Genomic DNA, 21,536 nt, shown 5'->3' with positions numbered 1-21,536 from the left:
TTCATATTACAGTTTGTCAGGACAAGGTTCAGGCATATTTGGGAGAAGGAGGATTGTACATGCAATTAGGTAGGGGTGACAAAAAGGGGTAGAGTGATCCACAAGAGAGCCTAGAGCTCCCAGGAAAACAGAGAGAAATGGGCAAAGCAAGCAGGCAATTCTTTCTTTGATTTTCATGATAAACAAGCTGAGGTTTGTCCCCAGTGAATTTTATTCTAGGGGTATCATTTATTTTTTTGGCTTTAATATATTAAAATAGTTTAATAAATTTGTTTTTGTGTTGGCAGGGGTAGGGGGTCCTTGAGCATAACTCAGAACTTCAACCTATTTTGGGAGCTGACACATAGTGGCTAAGTAGTTACCAGATTTTCACACAGCCTTCAACAGTCTTGGCCAGAGCTATGCTGAGTGGTGAGAAAGTTGTCCCAGTTCTCTTCTAGACTGCGAGGGAAGAGAGAAGACTGGGCTTACTTTTGACTCTGAGGTGGTCAGTTCTGTGGTCTGGCTAATTTGAAGGTGCCACAAGTTAAAATTAATTTTCTTACACAGACCATACTCTGGCAATGGGCTGAAATTCATGGTTATTTCAGAAACAGATATAGATAAAAATAAGTCTATGTAGGAGGAAAAAAATACTGCAAATTGCAGGAGGGTAAACTCTTTGAAGAGCTACAACATCCATTGATCTGGAAGAAAATAAACCTTAGAATGTAACCACTATTGTTTTGGGAGGATATTTTTCTTTCTTTCCATTTTTAGTTATTTTTGGTTATGTTGGCATTTAGATAGAACAATGGATAGTTGGAATCACAAGTCCTCATATAGAGAATGGATAGTTGGAATCACAAGTCCTCATATAGAGAATGGATAGTTGGAATCACAAGCCCTCATATAGAGACCACATTTTGAGTAGACACATGATCTTTCCTTTAGACCAACACTTCTTCCTAGGCCAAAACAGGAAGAAAACAAATTAAAGATACTTTAAAAACCATGGACAATGAAAAACCATCAAAGGTCTTTTGACATGCAGTGAGTATCCATTTAAAATTGCTGTAACAAAAGACAATGTACAAACTTTCCTTTTTGCCCCGCTGAACAGATTGTAATAAAGTGACCAGACAACACATTTAAGTTCTAATTATCAAGGAAAACATATTTTTAAATAAATATATATGCTCCCTTATTTTTTTGTTTCCTGCAGAGTAGAATAGGTGGAGATTTATTAACACAAATGAAATTCTGGAATAAAAAATTTCGGAGATGTAATATATGGAAATTGATGGCATACATTTCTCGTGTCCCAGCTGTCTCACAGCTGGTTTATCCAATGACCCATAGGAATGGGATCATTGCATTATTGCTGGGCTGCATTGCGTTGTTCAGTTGATGCAAACATCAGTAGGGCTAAGAATAAATGTATCCATGTATTGTTGCAAATGATGTTAAATTGTGCTAAATTCCTCCTGGGTTGACAAGTACACATTCTTTTGCAAACTTTCAGAGGCTAGTTTCAGTGTCAAAGCAACTTGTTGATTGAGATACTGATTCACTTTTTCCCTTACATGATTTGTTAGTACAAACAGAACAGGTCAACTTTTAGTGGCCCTCTCTAATATAAATGTATCACCCATGAATTTTTATTTGGGCTTCTTTCTTGTGAAGATGTTGACTTTTAGAGATGAGGTCTCATTATGTCGCCCAGGCTAGCCTCTTGCTATGTGGTCCAGGCTGGTCTTGAACTCCCGGGCTCAAGTGATCCTCCCACATTGGCCTCCTGAGTAGCTGGAGCTACAGGCATGAGCCACCACACCCGGCTATGATCATGACTTTTAAATGTGGATTTCATTGCCTCCCTTCTTGCCTCTTTTGTCTGTTTTGGAAAGTTCTCTGGATTTTTGTATGGTGCCAAACAGAGGAAACCACTTCCCAGAGCCATCCACAGAGATTACACTCTGGCTGGGGGAAGCAAACAACTGGGTGACTTTTCAATGGCCAGATTTGTTCTGCATTTGGCAGTCACTCGCTTCCTATGCCCCCTTGAAAAGAACTCTTTCTTTCTCTGTCACCAAACTCAAACTATTTTATATTTGCATCAGTGATCTGTTGCTGCACAACAGACCACCCAAAACTTAGTGGTTCCAAACAACTATGTTATTGCTCAAAGATTCTGTGGGTTGGAATGTTGGGCAGAGCTTTGTGGGGACAGCTTATCTCTGCTGTGTGTGCTAATGGCTGAGGTGACCAAGTGGAGCTGGAGGATTCAAGATGGCTTCACTCACAGGTCTGGTACCTCAGTTGGGAAAAGTTGTAGTGACTGGGGTCTGGCTGACTCTCTCTCTCTCATTTATAATTTCTCATCCTGACTACATGGCCTCTCCAGTCAATTGGACTTCTTTAGATGGCAGCTGACTTTTAACATAGTGAAAGCAGGAGGCACCAGATTCTTGGAGGGCCTGGGTCTGGAACTGGCACAGGGTCGTTTCCCTTGCATTTTATTGTTATCTGTTGGCCAAGACATTGTCCTTTTCAACCTCTTCCTTCTTTCCACTACCTACCTGGTTAGATGTGTCAAGGATTTCCAAGTAAATAGTTCAGCTTCAGCTGGGCGCTGGTGGCTCACACCTGTCATCCCAGCACTTTGGGAGGCTAAGGCAGGCAGATTGCTTGAGCCCAGGAGTTCAAGACCAGCCTGGGCAACATGGCAAAATCCTGTCTCTATAAAAATAAACAAACAAATAAATAAATAATAAAAAAATTAGTCAGGCATGGTGGTGCACGCCTGTAATCCCAGCTACTTGGGAGGCTGAAACGGGAGGATCACATGAGTCTGGGAGGTCAAGGCTGCAGTGAGTTGATATTGTACCACTGCACTCCAGCCTGGGTGACAGAGTGAGACCCTGTCTCAAAAAAAAAAGTCCAGCTTCTTAGATAAATAGTAGTTGATACAATGCAATATATTTGTTTCTCATATTTTATATGCTCAGAGAAAACTAGAACACAGAGAAGGGAGACAGTTTGTCAGATATCTCCAATGAATAAGGCAGAGAGCAGAGGCCAGAATTTTCACTGAAGGTTTCAAGATTTTTATAAATTGCAGGCATCTTAATTCAACAGGGAATAGTAATTATGTTTCTATAGTAACTTTGTTCCTTTCATTCATGGAAATGTATAACTTATAAAACGCTATTGGGGCCAAATCTGGGTAATAACAGACTTAGGTCTCTGGGGCATCAGCTGAAGGGCAGACCAGCTGGTCTCACCAGCTGAGAGAGAAGGCAGCTGCTTGAGAATATGTCAGGATCAAGTCCTGTGGAGACTCTTCAAGGGTTCATGCGGAAGCTATGACAGGCCATCACAAAACAGTATGTGTGCAAAGGTTGGCGGAAAACACTAGGTCAGCAGCAAGCAGACACACAAAAGGGTTTGGTTTATTAAAATAACTTCAAAATATGTAATGGCATTTAAAAATCCCAGACCACAAAGAAATTCCAAAAGAAAGGAAAGGCTTCTTCCCAATCTATAAATGGGGACGCTAATAACACTGCTTAGTCTAATGGATGGTTGTGCAAATTCAGTAAACTAATATAGGGAGGATACTTAGCATGGGGTGGGCATGTAGGAAGGATTCCTCCAACATTAGTTATTATTTGTAATGATTTATTTCTTCTTGTTTCTTCTTTGGAAGAACACTGTTTCTGAAAAGCTTGGCCAGTTCAGCTGATCATGATTAGCTAGAGATAAGCTGGCTTTGGGAAACTCTGAGATTCTTCACCCAGATAACCTATCTTGGAGCCTGTGTGCTTACACTGTTAGTAGCTCTAGATACAGAAAACAAACAACAATGTATCACCCGGACATTTAGTTTACCTGACAGAGACTAAGTTGCTTTTCACTCTGACCATGCTTTTTCACTCCAAGAAAATATGGTAACACAATGTAATTTTACAGTGAAATCTATATGCTAATAAATATACTTTCTATCATGTAATTGCCAGCTCTATTTGACCAGCAGGGGGCAGTCATTATATACTTGTCTTTCTGTGAAATGTTCATCTGAATTATGAAAATTTGTCTTCTCTCACCTATTATAGTAAAACATTAAATTATTTTTCAAAAAAACTTAGCAACTGAGAATAGACATCTTGAATGCACTTAAGGCAGCTTCCATTTCATCATAGTATTTGTATACCTTTTAATATCCCCGAAATAGGGATGCATTTCACAATGAGGAGTGACTTAGATTCAACAAAATATGGTGGTTATTCAATTTAGGATTGGTGCATTGAGGCTGTTAAGTTCACACCCCACTGAAGCATGACATAGAATGAAAATGAATTTGGATAGCTGAAGGCAAAATTGTTTAATAAGTTATTCATAACTTCTTACCCTAAATCAAATGAGAAATGATTAGACAAGACACAGGAGAAAGTATATAAAGAATTTTACTTGGCGCATTTAGTCTCTCAAAGACATCTGTCATTCAGAATCAAAAGGACATTTAACTTTCATTAAGGCCGTACTAGCACTTAATACTTATCAGTTGATATGTAAAGTAACGTGAAGCTGAATGTCCTTAATTTGCTATGCTCTCTTTAAATACATTCTCTACCTGTTCAGAAACATTAAGTAGAATTTGCAGAAATTTGAACTTCCTCTTGTGATTTCACTTCAGCTATAAGATGAAATACAACTCAGTGTAGAGCTGACATCTTATTTACTTCGAGCCCTCATTAACCACCCATCCTTGTTATGACTATCGAGGATGTCATACCTATGACCACATAGAGAAACTACTTGAAGAAATTTGGGAGGCTTTTGGAGGTCCAGAGCCACAGTAAAACTGCTGTCCCAGAACACAAAACCATAAATGTAGTTCAGTAGCAGTTCAAGGGGAGAATGGACCCAGACAGACCATTGCCTATTTTAAGATATTAAGCAATATGTTGATAATAGATAGCAGAAAGAGAGAGAGAACTTGTTCTGTTGGCAAGTGCTCTGACTTAGATTATAATTCACAGTGCCATTATCTACATGTGTGATCTTAAATAAATCACTGAATTTCTTTGAGCCTCAGTTTGCACATCTGTAAAATGAGAAAGTTGGGCGGCTCCTCTATACCTCCATAGCATTCACTTTTACCTTGCCTGGGGCATTGTCATTTTCTACTTCATGTTATATTTCATGTGGGGTAATGTAATCCCCCCAGTACATGGCAAATTCCCTGAAATGTCAGAAGCACATGATTCTTTTGCCTTTGTGCACCCCCAACCCCAGCAGTTGGAATGAAACCTTGGATAAGATTGGTACTCATGAAAAATTTGTTGCCTTGAATTGAATCTGACTAGATGATAGCTAGAGTGCCTTTCTCTAATATTCCATGATGCTGTCCTCAAAGCAGGAAGTACTCACTAAAACCAAATGACTTCTAGTTTCAGCTGAGTAACTGCCATGTGGCCATCAGTAGGCAGAGTTTGGAAGCATGGGGAGGAAAGGCTGTAACTAATGAATTACCCACAGGACACCTCACAAGGCCAGTTGATTGCAGGTTTAGCCCTGCACATGTGAGTATTTAAACAATCTTCAAAACTTAGCAGGAGAGTAAAAGCATTATGAAGGGAGAAAAGGGGAATATATAAGATGAACAAACTCTTTGAAAATGGAGAATACCCAGAGGCTTTGGTACTTTAAACTTTGGGTGTTGAACCCCAGTTTGACTAGATATTTCTTGATGATGATGAGAATATTTTGGTTATATTTTCAGATATGGAACCTCCTAGAATCAAGTGCCCAAGTGTGAAAGAACGCATTGCAGAACCCAACAAACTGACAGTCCGGGTATCCTGGGAGACACCCGAAGGAAGGGACACAGCAGATGGCATTCTTACTGAGTAAGTGAAAGTTGGCAGATAAAATGATGTTGTCTCTTTTATGTGAGATGTTTGCTACCCAGAGTAGGGGAGTGTATATATGCTGGTCTGTTTATGCTTTCAGATGTGGTCCTCATGGTCACTACCTAATATACTATATATGTCACCTATGTATTTGTTGATTACCTGTCTTTATTATAATATGTTCACTGCTATGTCCTTAATGCCCAGAACTGTGTCTAGCACGTAGTTAGCACTCAGGAAATCCTTACTGAAGGAAAAAAGAGAAATAAGGGGTGGTGAATGATGTGATTATTATGCATTGTATGCCTGTATCAGAACATCTTGGCTGGGTGTGGTGGCTCACGCCTGTGATCCCAGCACTGTGTGAGGATGAGGCAGGCGGATCACCTGAGGTCAGGAGTTTGAGACCAGCCTGGCCAACATGGTGAAACCCTGTCTCTACTAAAAATACAAAAATTAGGCAGGTGTGGTGGCACACACCTGTAATCCCAGCTACTCGGGAGGCTGAGGCAGGAGAATCGCTTGAACCCGTGAAGCTGAGGTTACAGTGAGTCAAGATTGTGCCACCGTGCTCCAGCCTGGGTGACAGAGTGAGATGCCATCTCAAAAAAATTTTTAAAAATCTCATGTACCCCATAAATATATACCTACTACATACTCACAAAAATTAAAAATAAAATAAATTTAAAAGAAGTGGTGGTGAGAAGGGAAGGAGGAGCAGAAGGGGAAAGAGGAAGCCAGTTGGTTAATTTAGGGATAGAGTAACCCACATTGCCTGCCCAGCCAGACCCTACTCATGCCCCCAGGCCATTACCTGCACTGGGAAGCCGTCTGTGTCTCCCAGGTGGTGCCAGAGGCTGTCGCTCTTGTGCTCTGTGAGTACAGTTTAGTGCAGAACTTTTTCACCCCTTGTTTTTTGGCTGTATTTATCTCTTTTAAAGCTTTTTAATTTATTTTTAAAACTCCTGACCATATCAGACACTTACAGATGCTTATTTAAAAAAAGGGAAGGTATCGGCCGAGCGCAGTGGTTCACGCCTGTAATCCCAACACTTTGGGAGGCCAAGGCAGGCGAATCACGAGGTCAGGAGACCGAGACCGTCCTGGCTAACACGGTGAAACCCTGTCTCTACTAAAAATACAAAAAAATTAGCTGGGCGTGGTGGCGGGTGCCTGTAGTCCCAGCTACTCAGGAGGCTGAGGCAGGAGAATGGCATGAACCCGGGAGGCAGAGGTTGCAGTGAGCCGAGATCGTGCCACTGCACTGCACTCCAGCCTGGGCGACAGAGTGAGACTCCGTCTCAAAAAAAAAAAAAAAAAAAAGGGATGGTATCTTCTGCTTTCTTCCCCACCTCTACCCCATTCTCCTGGACCAATTTCATTCATAGTTTGACATATATCTGAGTTGCTTTTTGTTGGTATGTTTGTTTTACAAACCACAATGAGAAGCACTGTTAAGAAGCTTTTAAAAATGGGTGGATCCCTTTGTGAGGGTTAGCTATGTGTTGTTCTAATCTAGCATTTGGGCCTGTATCCCTGCAACTGTTTGGTTGGCCTTCATATTCCCTGGAGACCACTACTTCACGTTAGCATGTTCATATCTGTGCCTTAAAGTTTACGGGCATATTAGAGCTTCCCACTGAGTTTTCATCTGTCGATAAAAGGATACCTCTAATTTATCTCCTGGTGATCCATAAAGCAAGAAAAGACTTTCTAGAATCCTATCAACCCAGGCTGTGCATGACAAAACATTTTTACACGATGATTAGGCAATAACAGTACATTTTCTAGTGAGAGGAGGCAGGACATTTTGTTCCTACATTCCAATAATCTTCCCCCAGTGCCTCATCTAGCTTAAGTAATACTACTAGTTATGCTTTCCCATTGTAACTTCTCAAAGATAAAGTTTGACCATTAAAAAAGTATTTGCTATCACATACACATCCCACGAATCCCTTTGGAGAAAATGTAGGCAATCAGAATTGAAAAGTAAGTTGACATAATCAGGGATTGGATTTTATTTACCTTTGACCCTTCAGGGTCTAGCACAATGCCTGGCCCAGCCCCTACCACATAGTAGGTTTTTAGATTTTTGCAACTCTGACTGCTGTTGAAATCCTGTGTAATAAACACAAAACATCAAACCATCAGATGACTCTGCTTGTCTACAAGCTTTGTGAGAATATTCACCTTGTTGTTTTTGTGGGTAACTCGTGTAATATGGTTAGGAGTGTTACATTTTATTTGATTTTTTAAATTTTTTGAGACAGAGTCTCACTCACTCTGTCGCCCAGGCTGGAGTGCAGTGGCAAGATCTTGGCTGACAGCAACGTCCACCCCCCAGGTTCAAGCGATTCTCCTGCCTCAGCCTCCTGAGTAGCTGGGATTACAGGTGTGTACCACCACACCCTGCTAATTTTTGTATTTTTAGTAGAGACGGGTTTTTGCCATGTTGGCCAGGCTGGTCTTGCACACCTGACCTCAGGTGATCTGCGCGCCTCGGCCTCCCAAAGTGCTGGGATTACATTTATGAGCCACCGCACCTGGCATGATTGTTACATTTTAAAACAGCATCTCAGTACTTTCCTGTCCCTTTGTTCAAAGCAGCTGTCTGCTTCCAGGGTTCTACAGCCCAGAGGCCAGAAAGGTTTAGAGCAGGATGTGATGGGAATGCACTCCAACAGGATGAGGAGTTCAGAGAAGGCTGTCTTGTTCCCTTTACAGCTCTCACTTGGGCTCCTTGCTGCCCTGGCATTTCTCCTATGACCCCTTCCGCCATTTCCTATCCAAGCTACTGCTCTATAGCTCCCTTGTGAGGGAGAAGGTTCTAGTGTCAAGCTCTGAGATAAGTGCTTCTTGTGAGTTCCCTTATTTACTCCTTCTGTTATTTGCATGCCACAGGCGAAACAAAGTCTCAGAGAGGCTACATCTACTTATATTTGAAGTATCACTCCTCTCAGGTTTATCTGAATTTAAGTTGTGCTTTCTAAAGACCTTAAAGCATCTAAAGCCAACAGCAGCATGTCTCAAAATAGTGGGATTTCTGACATTTTCCCACGACCCCTCTCTCATACCTGGTAAACAGCCACCTCACCCACCTACATGTAAGGCTTTCCTCAATGGTGAAAATCATAATACCACATGTTCATTATTAGCACATATTCTCATCATTCCCTGAACTGTAGGGAGAGGGGGAATTTATATGTATATTGAAAAACAGAACATGGATTTTGATCATGCTATACTGATTGGTGTTCTCATTAGGCAGCCAAGAAAAAAGATGAAGTCACCCTAGCTGTGTGACCCTGGGCAAGTTCTTTAGCCTTTTTATGCCTCAGTTTCCTCATCTGTGAAATAGAGATAATACTACCTACCTAATAGGGTTGTTGGATTAAATGAGGAGGATTAAATAAATATATGCAAAATGCCTAGAACCATGCCTAACATGTAAGATTTATGTAAGTGCAAAGAACACTTTTAGTCATTATTATTGTTATCAGGATAACCAAGGAATCACAGAGAACTTGCCTTTAGGTCTCCACAGTCCCAGATAGAAAGAACAGAGAAAGTTCTAGTACACCCTGCAGGCCCAAATTGCCAGTGACTGCTTGGACTATATTCTCTAATGATTTTCCTCACAGAAAATTCCCTTGTCTTCCCAACAGTGAGGCAATTCAGGTCCCACCTGGAACAAGAGTGAGATTGAAGGAAGAGACTTGGGCCCTATATTTTTCATGCTCCCTCCTCCCTCTACCCACTTCCCCACCATTCTACCTACAGCTGGAAAAAAGTCTAAGCTTCCCAGTAGGTTGGGTCTTCCATTTTCTGGGCACAAACTGCTCTTCTAAAACAGGCTAAAGCTTAGGAGATTCTATTCTTTGAGAAATTTTTGTTCTACTTAAACTAGTCTAATTGTTGCCCCTCAGTCTCTCCATGTCCTGTAAAGAGTGGGGGGTCGTCACTTGCTTGTCAGATCCATAATGTCATCTTTCCTGTTTCTGATTTTTTTTTCCTCTCTAAGTGTCATTCTGAAAGGCCTCCCGCCAGGCTCCAACTTTCCAGAAGGAGACCACAAGATCCAGTGCACAGTCTATGACAGAGCTGAGAATAAGGGCACTTGCAAATTTCCAGTTAAAGTAAGAGGTAAGAATACTGCTTATTGTCCCCCCACCCTTCCTTTAGAAGAGCAAAGGGAAGCAGGTCCTCAAGTCAGAACTCTCTCAAAAGTGCCTACTGTGGTGGGAGACTTGCCAGCTTTAGATTAGCCTCTAATGAGACTTGGAGAAGTGCCCTATCTTAATGCCTGAATTTCATGATACACATATGGATGGGCGTCAGTGTTGCCAGATTAGTTAAGGAGTTCCCAGGACTAGTCTTACAGGAGCCCATAGCTGACTGTGCCGGAAGAATATTATTCAATAATTTTTCCATCCCTGAGCTTAGGTGACCAGCTGAAGCCTGTGAGTCCATCTACAACTAGGGTGAATAGGAGCCCCCTAATTTGGGCCACCAGGAGAACATGTTCTTACTGTTCTGGAACCACTGGTATGAAAGAAAATGTTTTTAAGGATTATTTTATGCCTGATGGTTTGGGCAACTAATTGCTAACCATCTTTACTCCTTACTCTTCTGGACTTCACTTCCTCATCTACAACACTAGGAGCTAAACCAGTTGATATCAGTGGTCTCATTGGTATGGATGGGTGACCATTGCAAGGCTCACCCACTGACCAAATAGTCATCCCTCCTCCCTCACTCATTTCACAGGCTGATGTAGAAGCCTGATTGCAAAGCTGATGCCCCTGCATCCTCACCTTTTCTGCTTACTCTGTGGATGGGAGCTCAGCACTGAGACCCCTCTGGACTTGTGTCCCTACAGTCAAACGCTGTGGCAAACTCAATGCCCCAGAGAATGGTTACATGAAGTGCTCCAGCGATGGGGATAATTATGGAGCCACCTGTGAGTTCTCCTGCATCGGCGGCTATGAGCTCCAGGGTAGCCCTGCCCGAGTATGTCAATCCAACCTGGCTTGGTCTGGCACGGAGCCCACCTGTGCAAGTATGTACGCAGCCCCTCCAGCCTGCAGCAGAACCTGTAAACCCCTTGGTTCTTGATTCCAGTGCAAGAGAGGTTTCCCTTCATAGACTTTGAGAAGTTCCTGGCCATCCCTCTTTATCTGAGTGGATGAACATAGTCCCTAGATCCCTGCCACAGCTCATCTCATCTGTTATCCGTCTTGCTTCCGCCTATCCTCTAATTTCCCTTTCATGTCCTCTAAGGAAGAAGCTCAAGGTAGGAACCTAGGGCCAGCCTTTAGTGACATTATGAATCAGCAAAATTTGCTGTAGTTTCCTTTGTTCTAGAAATGTAAGGATCTTGTTTATAAAGCCAGTACACTGTCATGTAGAGACAATATCATACCTGCTTTGCATCACTGGCATGAAAGTCACATACACTTTGGGCATTTGGAATCTTTCCTCCTATGTAAAATGAAGAAAATAATACCTCATCTACCTCTTGAGTTGTTGTAAGGATTAAATTAGGTCATCTGTGGAACAGTGGAATAGAGCAGTGCCTGGTACAGGTAAAGCCTTATGCCAGCTCTTATTCCTGATGAACAAAAATTGGGCTGGGTAATGAGTCTGAAACTTGGGCTAACCAGAAAATTATGGACGTATCTCTTGTTTATAGACTTCTCTTTTTCTCATTTCCTGGTACCCTTTCATCTTTATCCCTTTCTTTTAATTGAAGCCCCCATTTAGAGTTAAGTGACAGAGAGACATATATACCATCAGCTAAATGCCTGAGATTCTTCAATTTCATGTGTTAAAGTAGAAAGAACACACCTATTATAGACTCCCTACCTAAGGACTTCATGCCCACCATGTTGGCATTAAGGCCTGGGGTGTGGTGTCTAACAGGCTGCTAGACCTATGTGGTCCAACATGGTAGCCACTAGCTATGTGTGGCTACTAAGCACTTGAAATGAGGCTATTCTGAATTGAGATATGCTATAAGTGTAAAATATATACCAATTTCAAAATCTTAGTGTGAAAAAGAATATAAAGTATCTTAATTTTTTATATTGATTACATGTTGAAATGAAATATTTTGGATATATTGGGTTAAATAAAACATAAAGTCATTTCTACCTATCTCTTTATACTTTTTCTTTTTGTTTGTTTGTTTGAGCTGGAGTCTCACTCTGTCGCCCAGGCTAGAGTGCAGTGGCGCGATCTTGGCTCACTGCAACCTCTGCCTCCTGGGTTCAAGTGATTCTCCTGCCCCAGCCTCCTGAGTAGCTGGGACTACAGGTGCGTGCCACCACGCCTGGCTAATTTTTTGTATTTTTAGTAAAGGTGGGGTTTCACCATGTTAGCCAGGATGTTTTCAATCTCCTGACCTCATGATCTGCCCGCCTCGGCCTCCCAAAGTGCTGAGATTACGGGTGTGAGCCACTACGCCCAGTCTCTTTACACTTCTTTAATGAGGCAACTAGAAAATTTAAGATTAAACATAGTGGCTTACATTGTATTTCTCTTGACCAGAGCTATCCTAGACTCTGAGCCCCTGGGGCAGGGAAGAGGGCAGGAAAGAGGGCAGGAACTGGGTATCACTCAGTGTGACATGCTAGTACCTAGCGTAGAGCGTGGCACATGGCAGGCACTCAGTATATAATGGCTGAATGAATTAATGTGTGAATGAACAGATACTTCAATGCAAACCTAAAATGTGAATTATGAAAACCAAGATTTAAATCATACATGGCATCTACTAGTTTTTCTCATATTATTTCTTCTTTGGAGCTAAGCCTTTTGTTTGCCTATCTATATAACATCCTTCATTGACCTTGAACAGCTGGAATTAGTTGTCATGTATTTGCTTAAAGGGAGGGCCTATTATAAAACTGCCTTGTCCCATGTCCTCTATGCCTGTGTTGCTTGCTCTGTGGCCTTTGTGTCCCACATTGCTTTGTCCCTTCTGCACCAAGGAGGCAGACTTCAGAGATTCTGAGCCATTCCAAAGCCAGCCTGGCCATTGCCCATTCTCTTACCCTTCTGCCTCTCTGCACCCCTTTCCCTAGCAGATACTATGGTGCTTGGCCCATATGCCTTTCACATTCGCATCTATGTTCAAAAGGCTACTTACTGCAATTAACCGGGTCTCTCTGTCTGAGAGCGTTTTTTCCCTGGCTATGAAAGCACTGTCAGCCCATGCACAGAGCCAGCCTGAAGTGATGGAGAGCTAGTGCCCCAGAAGCAGCCCTCAACAATGATGGAGCAATTGTATAAATACTCCAGTTCCCTCCAGTGGGTTAATTCTGGAGGTATGTTGTATATCATCTCCTAGAGTTCCCCAGTGGGAGTGAGTTCCAAATGCCCACAGCAACAACTTGCTTGATAACCAACTGGTATTTTCTTTCCCTCACTGTCTCACTTCCTGACATAGGCAGAATAATGGTCCACCAAAAATGTCCACATCCTAATCCCCAGAACCTGAGAATATGTTACCTTACACGAAAAAAGGGACTTTACAGATGTAATTAAGTTAAGGATTTTGAGATGGGAAGAGTATCCTGGAATACCCAGTGGGCCCAATATAATCACAAGCCTTCTTATATAAAGGAGGCAGAACTGTGTCAGAGTCATAGAAAGAGATGGTGGAAGGAGAGATCAGAGAGAAGAGAGATTTGAAGATACTACACTGCTATCTTTGAAGATGGAGGAAGGGACTACTAGCCAAGGAATGAAGGTGGCCTCTCGATGCTGAAAAAGACAAGAAATCAGATTCTCCCCTAGAACCTCCACGGGAACATAGCCCTGCCAACACCTTGATTTTAGCTCCATGAGGCCAGGATCTTTTCGATCCTGACCTGCAGTATCTAAAATAATAAGTTTGTATTATGTTAAGTCACTAGGTTTATGGTGATTTGTTACAGCAGCAAGAGGAAATGAATATACTTCCTCACTCCTCCACAAGTGCTTCTTGGGACCGCCTCCCAAATAAACTACTTACACTTGAATCCTTATCTCAGGGTTTAATTCTTACACAAATGGTCCTGTGTGTCATCACAGGCTCTGTTGAGCCAGAACAAGCAGAAGGTTTCTGACCCATGTGGCCATTTCTGATTACAGCCATGAATGTCAATGTGGGCATCAGAACGGCAGCTGCACTTCTGGATCAGTTTTATGAGAAAAGGAGACTCCTCATTGTGTCCACACCCACAGCCCGAAACCTCCTTTACCGGCTCCAGCTAGGAATGCTGCAGGTGAGTCCTCGAGGCAGGGCCGAGGTGGCAGGGAAACCTTTAACAGGAAGGGCCCAGCCATTTCACTAAAAGCAAAGGCCAGATTCAGTGCCTAATCCACTTACAGTGAGTTTCAGGAACTGGCACTTTAGAGCTACCACCATTCATTTCTGGTTCTGGGCCATAACCTGATTAGCATTGACTCCTTAGAGTTAACCCAATCATTTTCCAACTAATGAGGTTGCCTGTCTTCACCAATAAGTCTAATTGACATACTGTCCAGGCCTAGCCACAGAACAATTGTCTTTGCTGAACCTGTCCAGGATATGCCTGGCTGAAAGCAATCAATTAGCTGCCTGCCCAAAAGGCTGGCCCAAGAGACGAAAGGAATCCAGGAGCCCTCGGTCCCCACATTTTTCCCAGGGAATTTCTTTGACTCTCAGAGGGTGACAGCCATTTTTTTTAGCACAGTGGTTCTCAACGTGTGATCCATGGACTGGACCAGCAGCATCAGCATCACCTGGGAGCTTGATAGACATGCCAATTCTCAGGGCCCCTCCCAGACCTACTGTGTCAGAATCTACACTTTTAACAAAATCTCCAGGTGATTCCTAAGCACTCTAAAGTTTGACGGGCACTTTTCTGGGAAATATGTCCTTCTCAACTATGTAAATTTTGTAGCTACTAAATGAGCAACCAGCATCTTGGGTGTGTGGGGAAGGATGACTAGAATCTATAAGGATCAAACTAGAAGTTGCTTGCTTTTGTCCTGAAGCTGGTTTGCAAAAGAGTGGCTAACTTCACTGAATACTAAAGAGGCAGGATGTATGCTGTGCCATGGATACAGTGCTGCACATTTTTTTTGAGAATATTTTATTCATTTGTTACAGTGGATAGAACTAAGTGCTTAAAACAGTCTTGATTTAATCAAGGGCTACAATTTACTTCTCATGTCAGCATTAATAAAATGTTTAATAATAAGTCTCTTTTCACTCTTCCCACATACTTGAAGAATTGCCTATGAACTCTGAAGAGCCATATAAAATTTTTTTGAGCTCCCTTAATAGTAACCAAATTCATTGCATCTTTACCCCCGTTCCCCACCAGCTTACCTCCCCTTGTATCTCCTTGTCCAAGCCAGGGGCCTGCTCTTCAGAAAAGACAAGCTTATACTTCTCTCTTTTGTGGGAAATTGGCATTGCAGGCTATATTCCACGATCATGCATTTCCTCATCTGTTCTTATTCCATAGGAAAATGAATTAAGTCAAACAACTTGCTTTTCCTCTGTGTCAGCAAACTATAGTGACCCATGGCTAGTTTCGGTAAATTAACTTTTATTGGACACAGTCACACTAATTCATTTGTGCATGATCTACAACTGCTTTTGCACTACAATGATGGAGTGAAGTGATTAGGACAGAGGCCATCCAACCTTGCCAAGCCTGAAATACTCTCTGGCCCTTTACAGAGAAAGATTGCCGTCATTGCTCTAGTCTGTCCCATCCCTTCAGACACTTGCTAACTTAACAACTGGTTGGATAAGATGTTTAATATCGAGATGTTTTGGTGTGACCTCCTCTTCCAAATATACTTACGTTTGCATTTTAACCAGAGCCTTCAAAGAAAGGTTTGGTTGACATAGGCATTTCAGTGAGAGTAATACAAAAGCCTATTTCTAACTTTTTAAACTTCTCAACCAGTTCTGTAACTTCATGTAGGGACATTTCAGTGGAATTTTGGTAAAACATATTTGATGTTTTCATCTTTCAAGACTTCAAAATTTCTTTTCCCATTTAGCCAAATTCATCATATTTGTCTTACATTACTTTTTCTTAATTTTTTATTTTTATTGCCATTGCCATTCCTGATGAGCCCTGCTGACATGTGGTTGACTGGGCCACATTCCCAAGGTTCTTGGCAAGAGCCAGCTTAGAGGCTTGGAACCTTTTATCCTCTTTTCCCCTGGGATTGGGTGTGGAGGGCATAGGGCAGGGGAGTGTGGAGAGTGGAAACAGAGCAGAGAAGTGGACTCTGGAAATAGAGTAGTCTTCTGTCCTTGCAAAGAAAAAGTTAGAATCCTCTGGGGTGGTCTTGGACACTTTTTAGGAAATTTGACTCACTCAAGGTCTCACCCTGTCTGGAAATACATAGACTGCCCTTTTGCTTAGGTTTTCAAAATCCCACTGTCAAGCCATATTGGAACGATTCCTCTAGGAAAGGTATTTAGGTTTTATAGCCACGAGCTTAACCCCAATTTCTCATCTGTTTTCAGTACAGTTCAGAGTGAGCAAATAAAGTTCCAGAGACAGGCCAGTGCTACTTCTGTCGGTTTCTAGTTTGATAAGGATGTCTTTTTTCACCATGCTCGTACTTCCCCTGTTGGGTTTTCTTTTTCCCAGCAGGCACAGTGTGGCCTTGATCTTCGACACATCACCGTGGTGGAGCTGGTGGGTGTGTTCCCGACTCTCATTGGCAGGATAGGTGCAAAGATTATGCCTCCAGCCCTAGCGCTGCAGCTCAGGTAGGGGAAATTTCTGTTCTTAAATCTTATCCCCTATGAATGCACTTTTAACTGATTAGGTTCCCTGGTTTCTTTCTATTCAGCATGGAGTTCAGGCAACCTTCAATGTTTAATTGCTTTTATTCTGGGAGTGTTATAACCATGCTAATCAGTATGTTGCTGTTTGTTCAAATAAATTGTGCAATGGGTAATTACCAGTGTTTTCTTTCTTACCCCCTCCAACCAACCGTTTTTGCTTCACGCACATGTGTGTGTGTGTGAGTGTGTGTGTGTGTGTGTGCGTGTGGTTGGTTGGTGGAGGAAGGATGGCTAGGAGAGGAGGACCTGAAAAAAAGACTTAAGCAATCCTTGGTCTTATTAGAAAAGTACGCATCCAATTAGTCTTTCCAGGCTTGGTCTCTTTTTTCTCCATTCTTACAGAACACTTGTTCATACCTCTGTTTTAACAATTATATTTTACTTTCATAACCCTTACAAAGTTGGAACCGTGGATTTTAGTCTCTGAATAATGATGTATTAAAGAAGCAGAATTCAACAACCAAAAGATAGTTTCAGAATAACCCAAATTTCTGCTTGCATCTCTTGACCACTGTAAAATGGATAATTAGACTAAAGCAAAACTCCTTAAAATCTTCCTTTCTCACCCAGCCTTTTCAAAACCCATTCAGAAAATTCTGCAACAAGTTTTAAAAAATCATTGACACAGGATATGAGCAAGTAGTACTAAATAAGCAACAGCTTCAAAAAACCTACTTTGAGAATATTCACCATAAATATTTAGATATCAACACAACTCTCTGTCTTAAGTTTTGTACAGTTCAACTTGAAATAAGAGGATTCATGAGTTCTCTTTAGTCAACTGATGAATGGAGAAGGCTGGGTACACTCATGTGCTTTTCTTTTTGTTATATTTTACTGCATTTGCATGTAGCACCTCCCCATACCGACTTTTGACATCAGTAGCAGAGCTTTCAAATGTTTGCTACTCAGTACCTAGCACAGTACCTGGCACCATGTTGGCACTAAGTGGAGTAAACGACTCAAAATTTCATTGAAACAGCCTTACTATTTCCAGAGTTGATAACAGCTTTTAAAAGTATATTGTATATTTACAGTTAGTGTACAAATACTTCAAGTTGAACTGTACAAAACTTAAGACAGAGAGTTGTGTTGATATCTAAATATTTATGGTGAATATTTTCAAAGTAGGTTTTATGAAGCTGTTGCTTATTTAGTACTACTTGCTCATATCCTGTGTCAATGATTTTTTAAAACTTGTTGCAGAATTTTCTGAATGGGTTTTGGATTGAATGTGTCTGTATGTGTGTCATCTTCATAAAATCTTGTTGTGCTTTTAAACTGTTGAATCTACTTGAAGAACAGAAAAATGCGATTAAAAAATACTTGCCATTCAGATTGTGTATGTTGGGGCTACCACAGACTTCTATAGGCAGAAGATGATTTTAAATACATTATATGGTGGTTCTCAAACTTTTAGCCTCCATCAGAATCTCCTGGAGGGCCTGTTACAATACATATTGCTGGAGTCTACACTGTAGGCTGTAAACTGCATTTCTGATTCAGTAGGTCTCTGGTTATACCCGATAATATGCATCTCTAATGAGCTCCCAAAAGATCACATGGTGAGGACCACTGGCCTAGTTTTTTACCAAAAGCTTTACAGTTTTGAAATAGAACTTTTGCCCAGCAGCCTTCAAGAAAAGGGCCAATCTCTATTTTGCAGCTGGATGATAGTCCAGGTAAAAGTCATGCAGAAATGATCACTCAGGTGCGTTACCTAATGGATTCTGTGTCAGGCCGGCATGCCTGTGTTATCAGACATATCAGTGAGAAACAAAGAGCTTGGCAGAACTTTTTCCCTTTGAATTGGAAAGGTTTTTTTAGACACCTTGGAGTCTACTGCAGAGGAAAAAAGATGATTTAGGCAAAGAATGGGAAGCGAAAGAGGAGAAGGAAAAGCATAATGCCTGCATAATCTAAAAATTCTTTTGTCTGGCTATAAGACTATTTTCAAATAGCACTGAGGCCATGATAAAACCCTTGAAGGGAGTCAACAGAAAGAAGAGACTGGGTCCCTGGGGTTGCAGGGTCACCACCTACCTTCTTCCTTGCCCTCATTTCTTTTTTATCTGGAGGTATGATCTGATTCATGCTTCCCAGAGGAATTTTCCAGCAATCTCAAGAAAGACGGGGACCAAGAAAGCCATAATTTCTATACCCACATTATTCTTTGAGTCTACAGTGTTCCCTGGAAGATTTTCCAGGAAGAACTCCTTCCAATCTGACGACAGACACGTATGTAACTCAGACATACTGTCGGCATCACACCTCATCCCCGATTTTGTGTGGTGTTTGATCATTCATCCCCAAGATTTCTGTGGTCCTTCGGCCCTAGTGGGATGCATTCCTGTGGCTGCTGCTAGCCTGCTGATCCAACCACTCAGCTCTTCCCATGACAGTTTTCCCCCTTTACATTCTGTGTCAATCAAGGCACAAGACTTACACAGGAATGTGTGTGGTAGCAGATGGTGGCACCGTGGTGGTGGTGTGTGTGTGGGGGTTTCCCATCCTAGTCTCACAAGCACTATAAAAAAAAATGAATGCTCCAATTTCTTATTGGTCACCCTTTCCCACAGGCTTCAGCCACCATATTCCCTATTCCTCTGTTTCCTGAGAGCTCCCTGTGCCAGAACTCTTCCATGCTCCCAAAAGTAAACTCAATACCCTTCCTCTTAAAGATGCAGAGCATTTCATCTCTTCATTCACACCCTACTTTGCAGCCTACATTCGCGTGTTCGGAACTCATTAATGCACTTTGCAGTCATCTACTTCTTAGCTCCCCTCTTAGCACTGCAGGAAACCTGGCAGAGGCACTGTCATGTCCTCTTTTGTTGCATTTCTAGTCACTGGGAGTGAATTTGCGATTTAGCTTCCCACTGGGATAAAATACAAATTATTCCCTTCTTCCTTGAAACTCCCTCTTAAAAGGCAGAAAAATGTAGTTTGTGTTTTATGTAATGATTTTTTAACCTTGATCTGTTTGTATGAGGAAAACATATTTCACTTTAAATCCAGATGACAGTGTATATTCTGCCTCATACACAATCTCAAAATATCTAAACTGAAAAACAAAAAAAGTCTGGAGAAGAGAGTGAGTGGGCTCATTTGTTCATTGGGCTCAGCTTATCTGTTTGTTTGCTTTCTCTAGCTATTCTCATCAAATATGTTTGTGTTGTTATGAAAATCATTTTTTTTAGTTTAAATTCTAGTGTGGTAGAGCAGAAAGAACACCAGACACTTGAAACCACTTCATATTCTTTTTTGGAGTTATTTGGGGTACAAATTATGATTAACCAAGTCAGAATACATGGGGTATAGACCAAGCTCAATCCCTTATAACTCTGTAGTCCTGAGCTGGCCACTGAATAGGCCAGAACTATCATGCTGGGAAATGATGTCAATCAGCTTTACCTAGCCCAGAGTTTCTCAGCCTTGGCACTATTGCTATATGGGGATGGATAATTCTTTGTTTGGCGGGGAGAGTTGGCTGTGCATTGCAGGATGTTTAGCAGCATTCCTGGCCACTACCCACTAAATGCCAGTCACATCTTCACTCTCCACTGTGACAACCAAAAATATCTCCAGACATGGCCAAATTTCCCCTGGGAGCGGGGAGCAAAATCACCCCTGTTCATAATCACTGACTTAGTCCTCGTGTGTATGTGGTCATGCAACACTAGTCAGCAAATGTGGGTTTGGGGTTGATTCCAAACTTGGGTTGATTCCAATTTAATGAAAAAAAATCTGTTAGCCTTGTATGCACCTTGTACCAAATGTTGGTATATGGCATCATTGTAGGCTGGAAGTCTTCCTGACTATAATCTAAAACTAAAGCAGTGCTTTTCAAACTCTCATGTCCATACCAGTCATCTGGGGATCTTGATAATAATGCAGATACTAATTCAGTAGGTTTGGGGTGGGGCATGGGAGTCTCCATTTCTAGCAAGTTCTCATGTGATGCTGCTGGTCCAAGGGTCACAGTTTGAGTAGACAGGGTCTAAAGGATGATTCAGTCCTTCATGGTATCAAAGCTTTCTCTGCACACGGTCACAGGAGGGCTCTGGTTGACCCACCAGGACCCTTGGGAGTCATGGTTTGACTTAGTCTCCTCTTTTCTTTGTCTGCTGCAGGCTGTTGCTGCGAATCCCACTCTACTCCTTCAGTATGGTGCTAGTGGATAAGCATGGCATGGACAAAGAGCGCTATGTCTCCCTTGTGATGCCTGTGGCTCTGTTCAACCTGATTGACACTTTTCCCTTGAGAAAAGAAGAGATGGTCCTACAAGCCGAAATGGGCCAGACCTGTAACACCTGACATGATGGTTCCTCTCTTGGCGGTTCCTCTCTTGGCTGTTCCTCTTCATTGTCTACATAGTGACATGCACATGGGAAAGCCTTAAAAATATCCTTGATGTACAGATTTTTATTTGTAATTTTTAAAGTCTATTTTATTATGAGCTTTCTTTGCACTTAAAAATTAGCATGCTGTTTTTGTACTTGGAAGTGTTTCAAAAAACTTAAATGACTGTATTTACTCTTTCTAACTTTCTTTACTCCATCATGGCTGGTTGATTTTGTAGAGAAATTAGAACCCATAACCATACACGGGCTATCAACATGTTATTCAATGTGATACCTAACTCTTTTCTATTTTGTTTTTTAAATAAGACTTTTATTAATAAAATGTTTTGGAGCAAATTTAGTAGAACTCACTTTGTTTATCAAGCACCAGCCATACTTGTTCAGTGTGGTCAGTGGTTTCAGGGTTGTGATCCTTAGTGGTGTTTTAAG

General features: G+C 41.7%; 1 protein-coding gene across 1 annotated transcript in view; it reads left to right on the top strand.

Moving 5' to 3' along the window:
* Nucleotides 1-21,206, top strand: part of LOC119619987 (sushi repeat-containing protein SRPX) — a 29,466-nt gene extending 8,260 nt beyond the window's left edge. The window contains 6 exon segments of the mRNA XM_073019517.1: nucleotides 5,765-5,891; nucleotides 9,916-10,037; nucleotides 10,774-10,953; nucleotides 14,031-14,164; nucleotides 16,544-16,665; nucleotides 20,877-21,206. Coding sequence (XP_072875618.1) covers nucleotides 5,765-5,891; nucleotides 9,916-10,037; nucleotides 10,774-10,953; nucleotides 14,031-14,164; nucleotides 16,544-16,665; nucleotides 20,877-21,060 — 869 coding nt within the window. The 3' untranslated portion in view covers nucleotides 21,061-21,206.
* Nucleotides 21,207-21,536: the final 330 nt, after the last annotated feature.

This window comes from Chlorocebus sabaeus, chromosome 9 (genome assembly GCF_047675955.1).
Source record: "Chlorocebus sabaeus isolate Y175 chromosome 9, mChlSab1.0.hap1, whole genome shotgun sequence".
NCBI classification, from domain to species: domain Eukaryota; kingdom Metazoa; phylum Chordata; class Mammalia; order Primates; family Cercopithecidae; genus Chlorocebus; species Chlorocebus sabaeus.
This window is presented reverse-complemented; position numbering and strand designations above follow the sequence as displayed.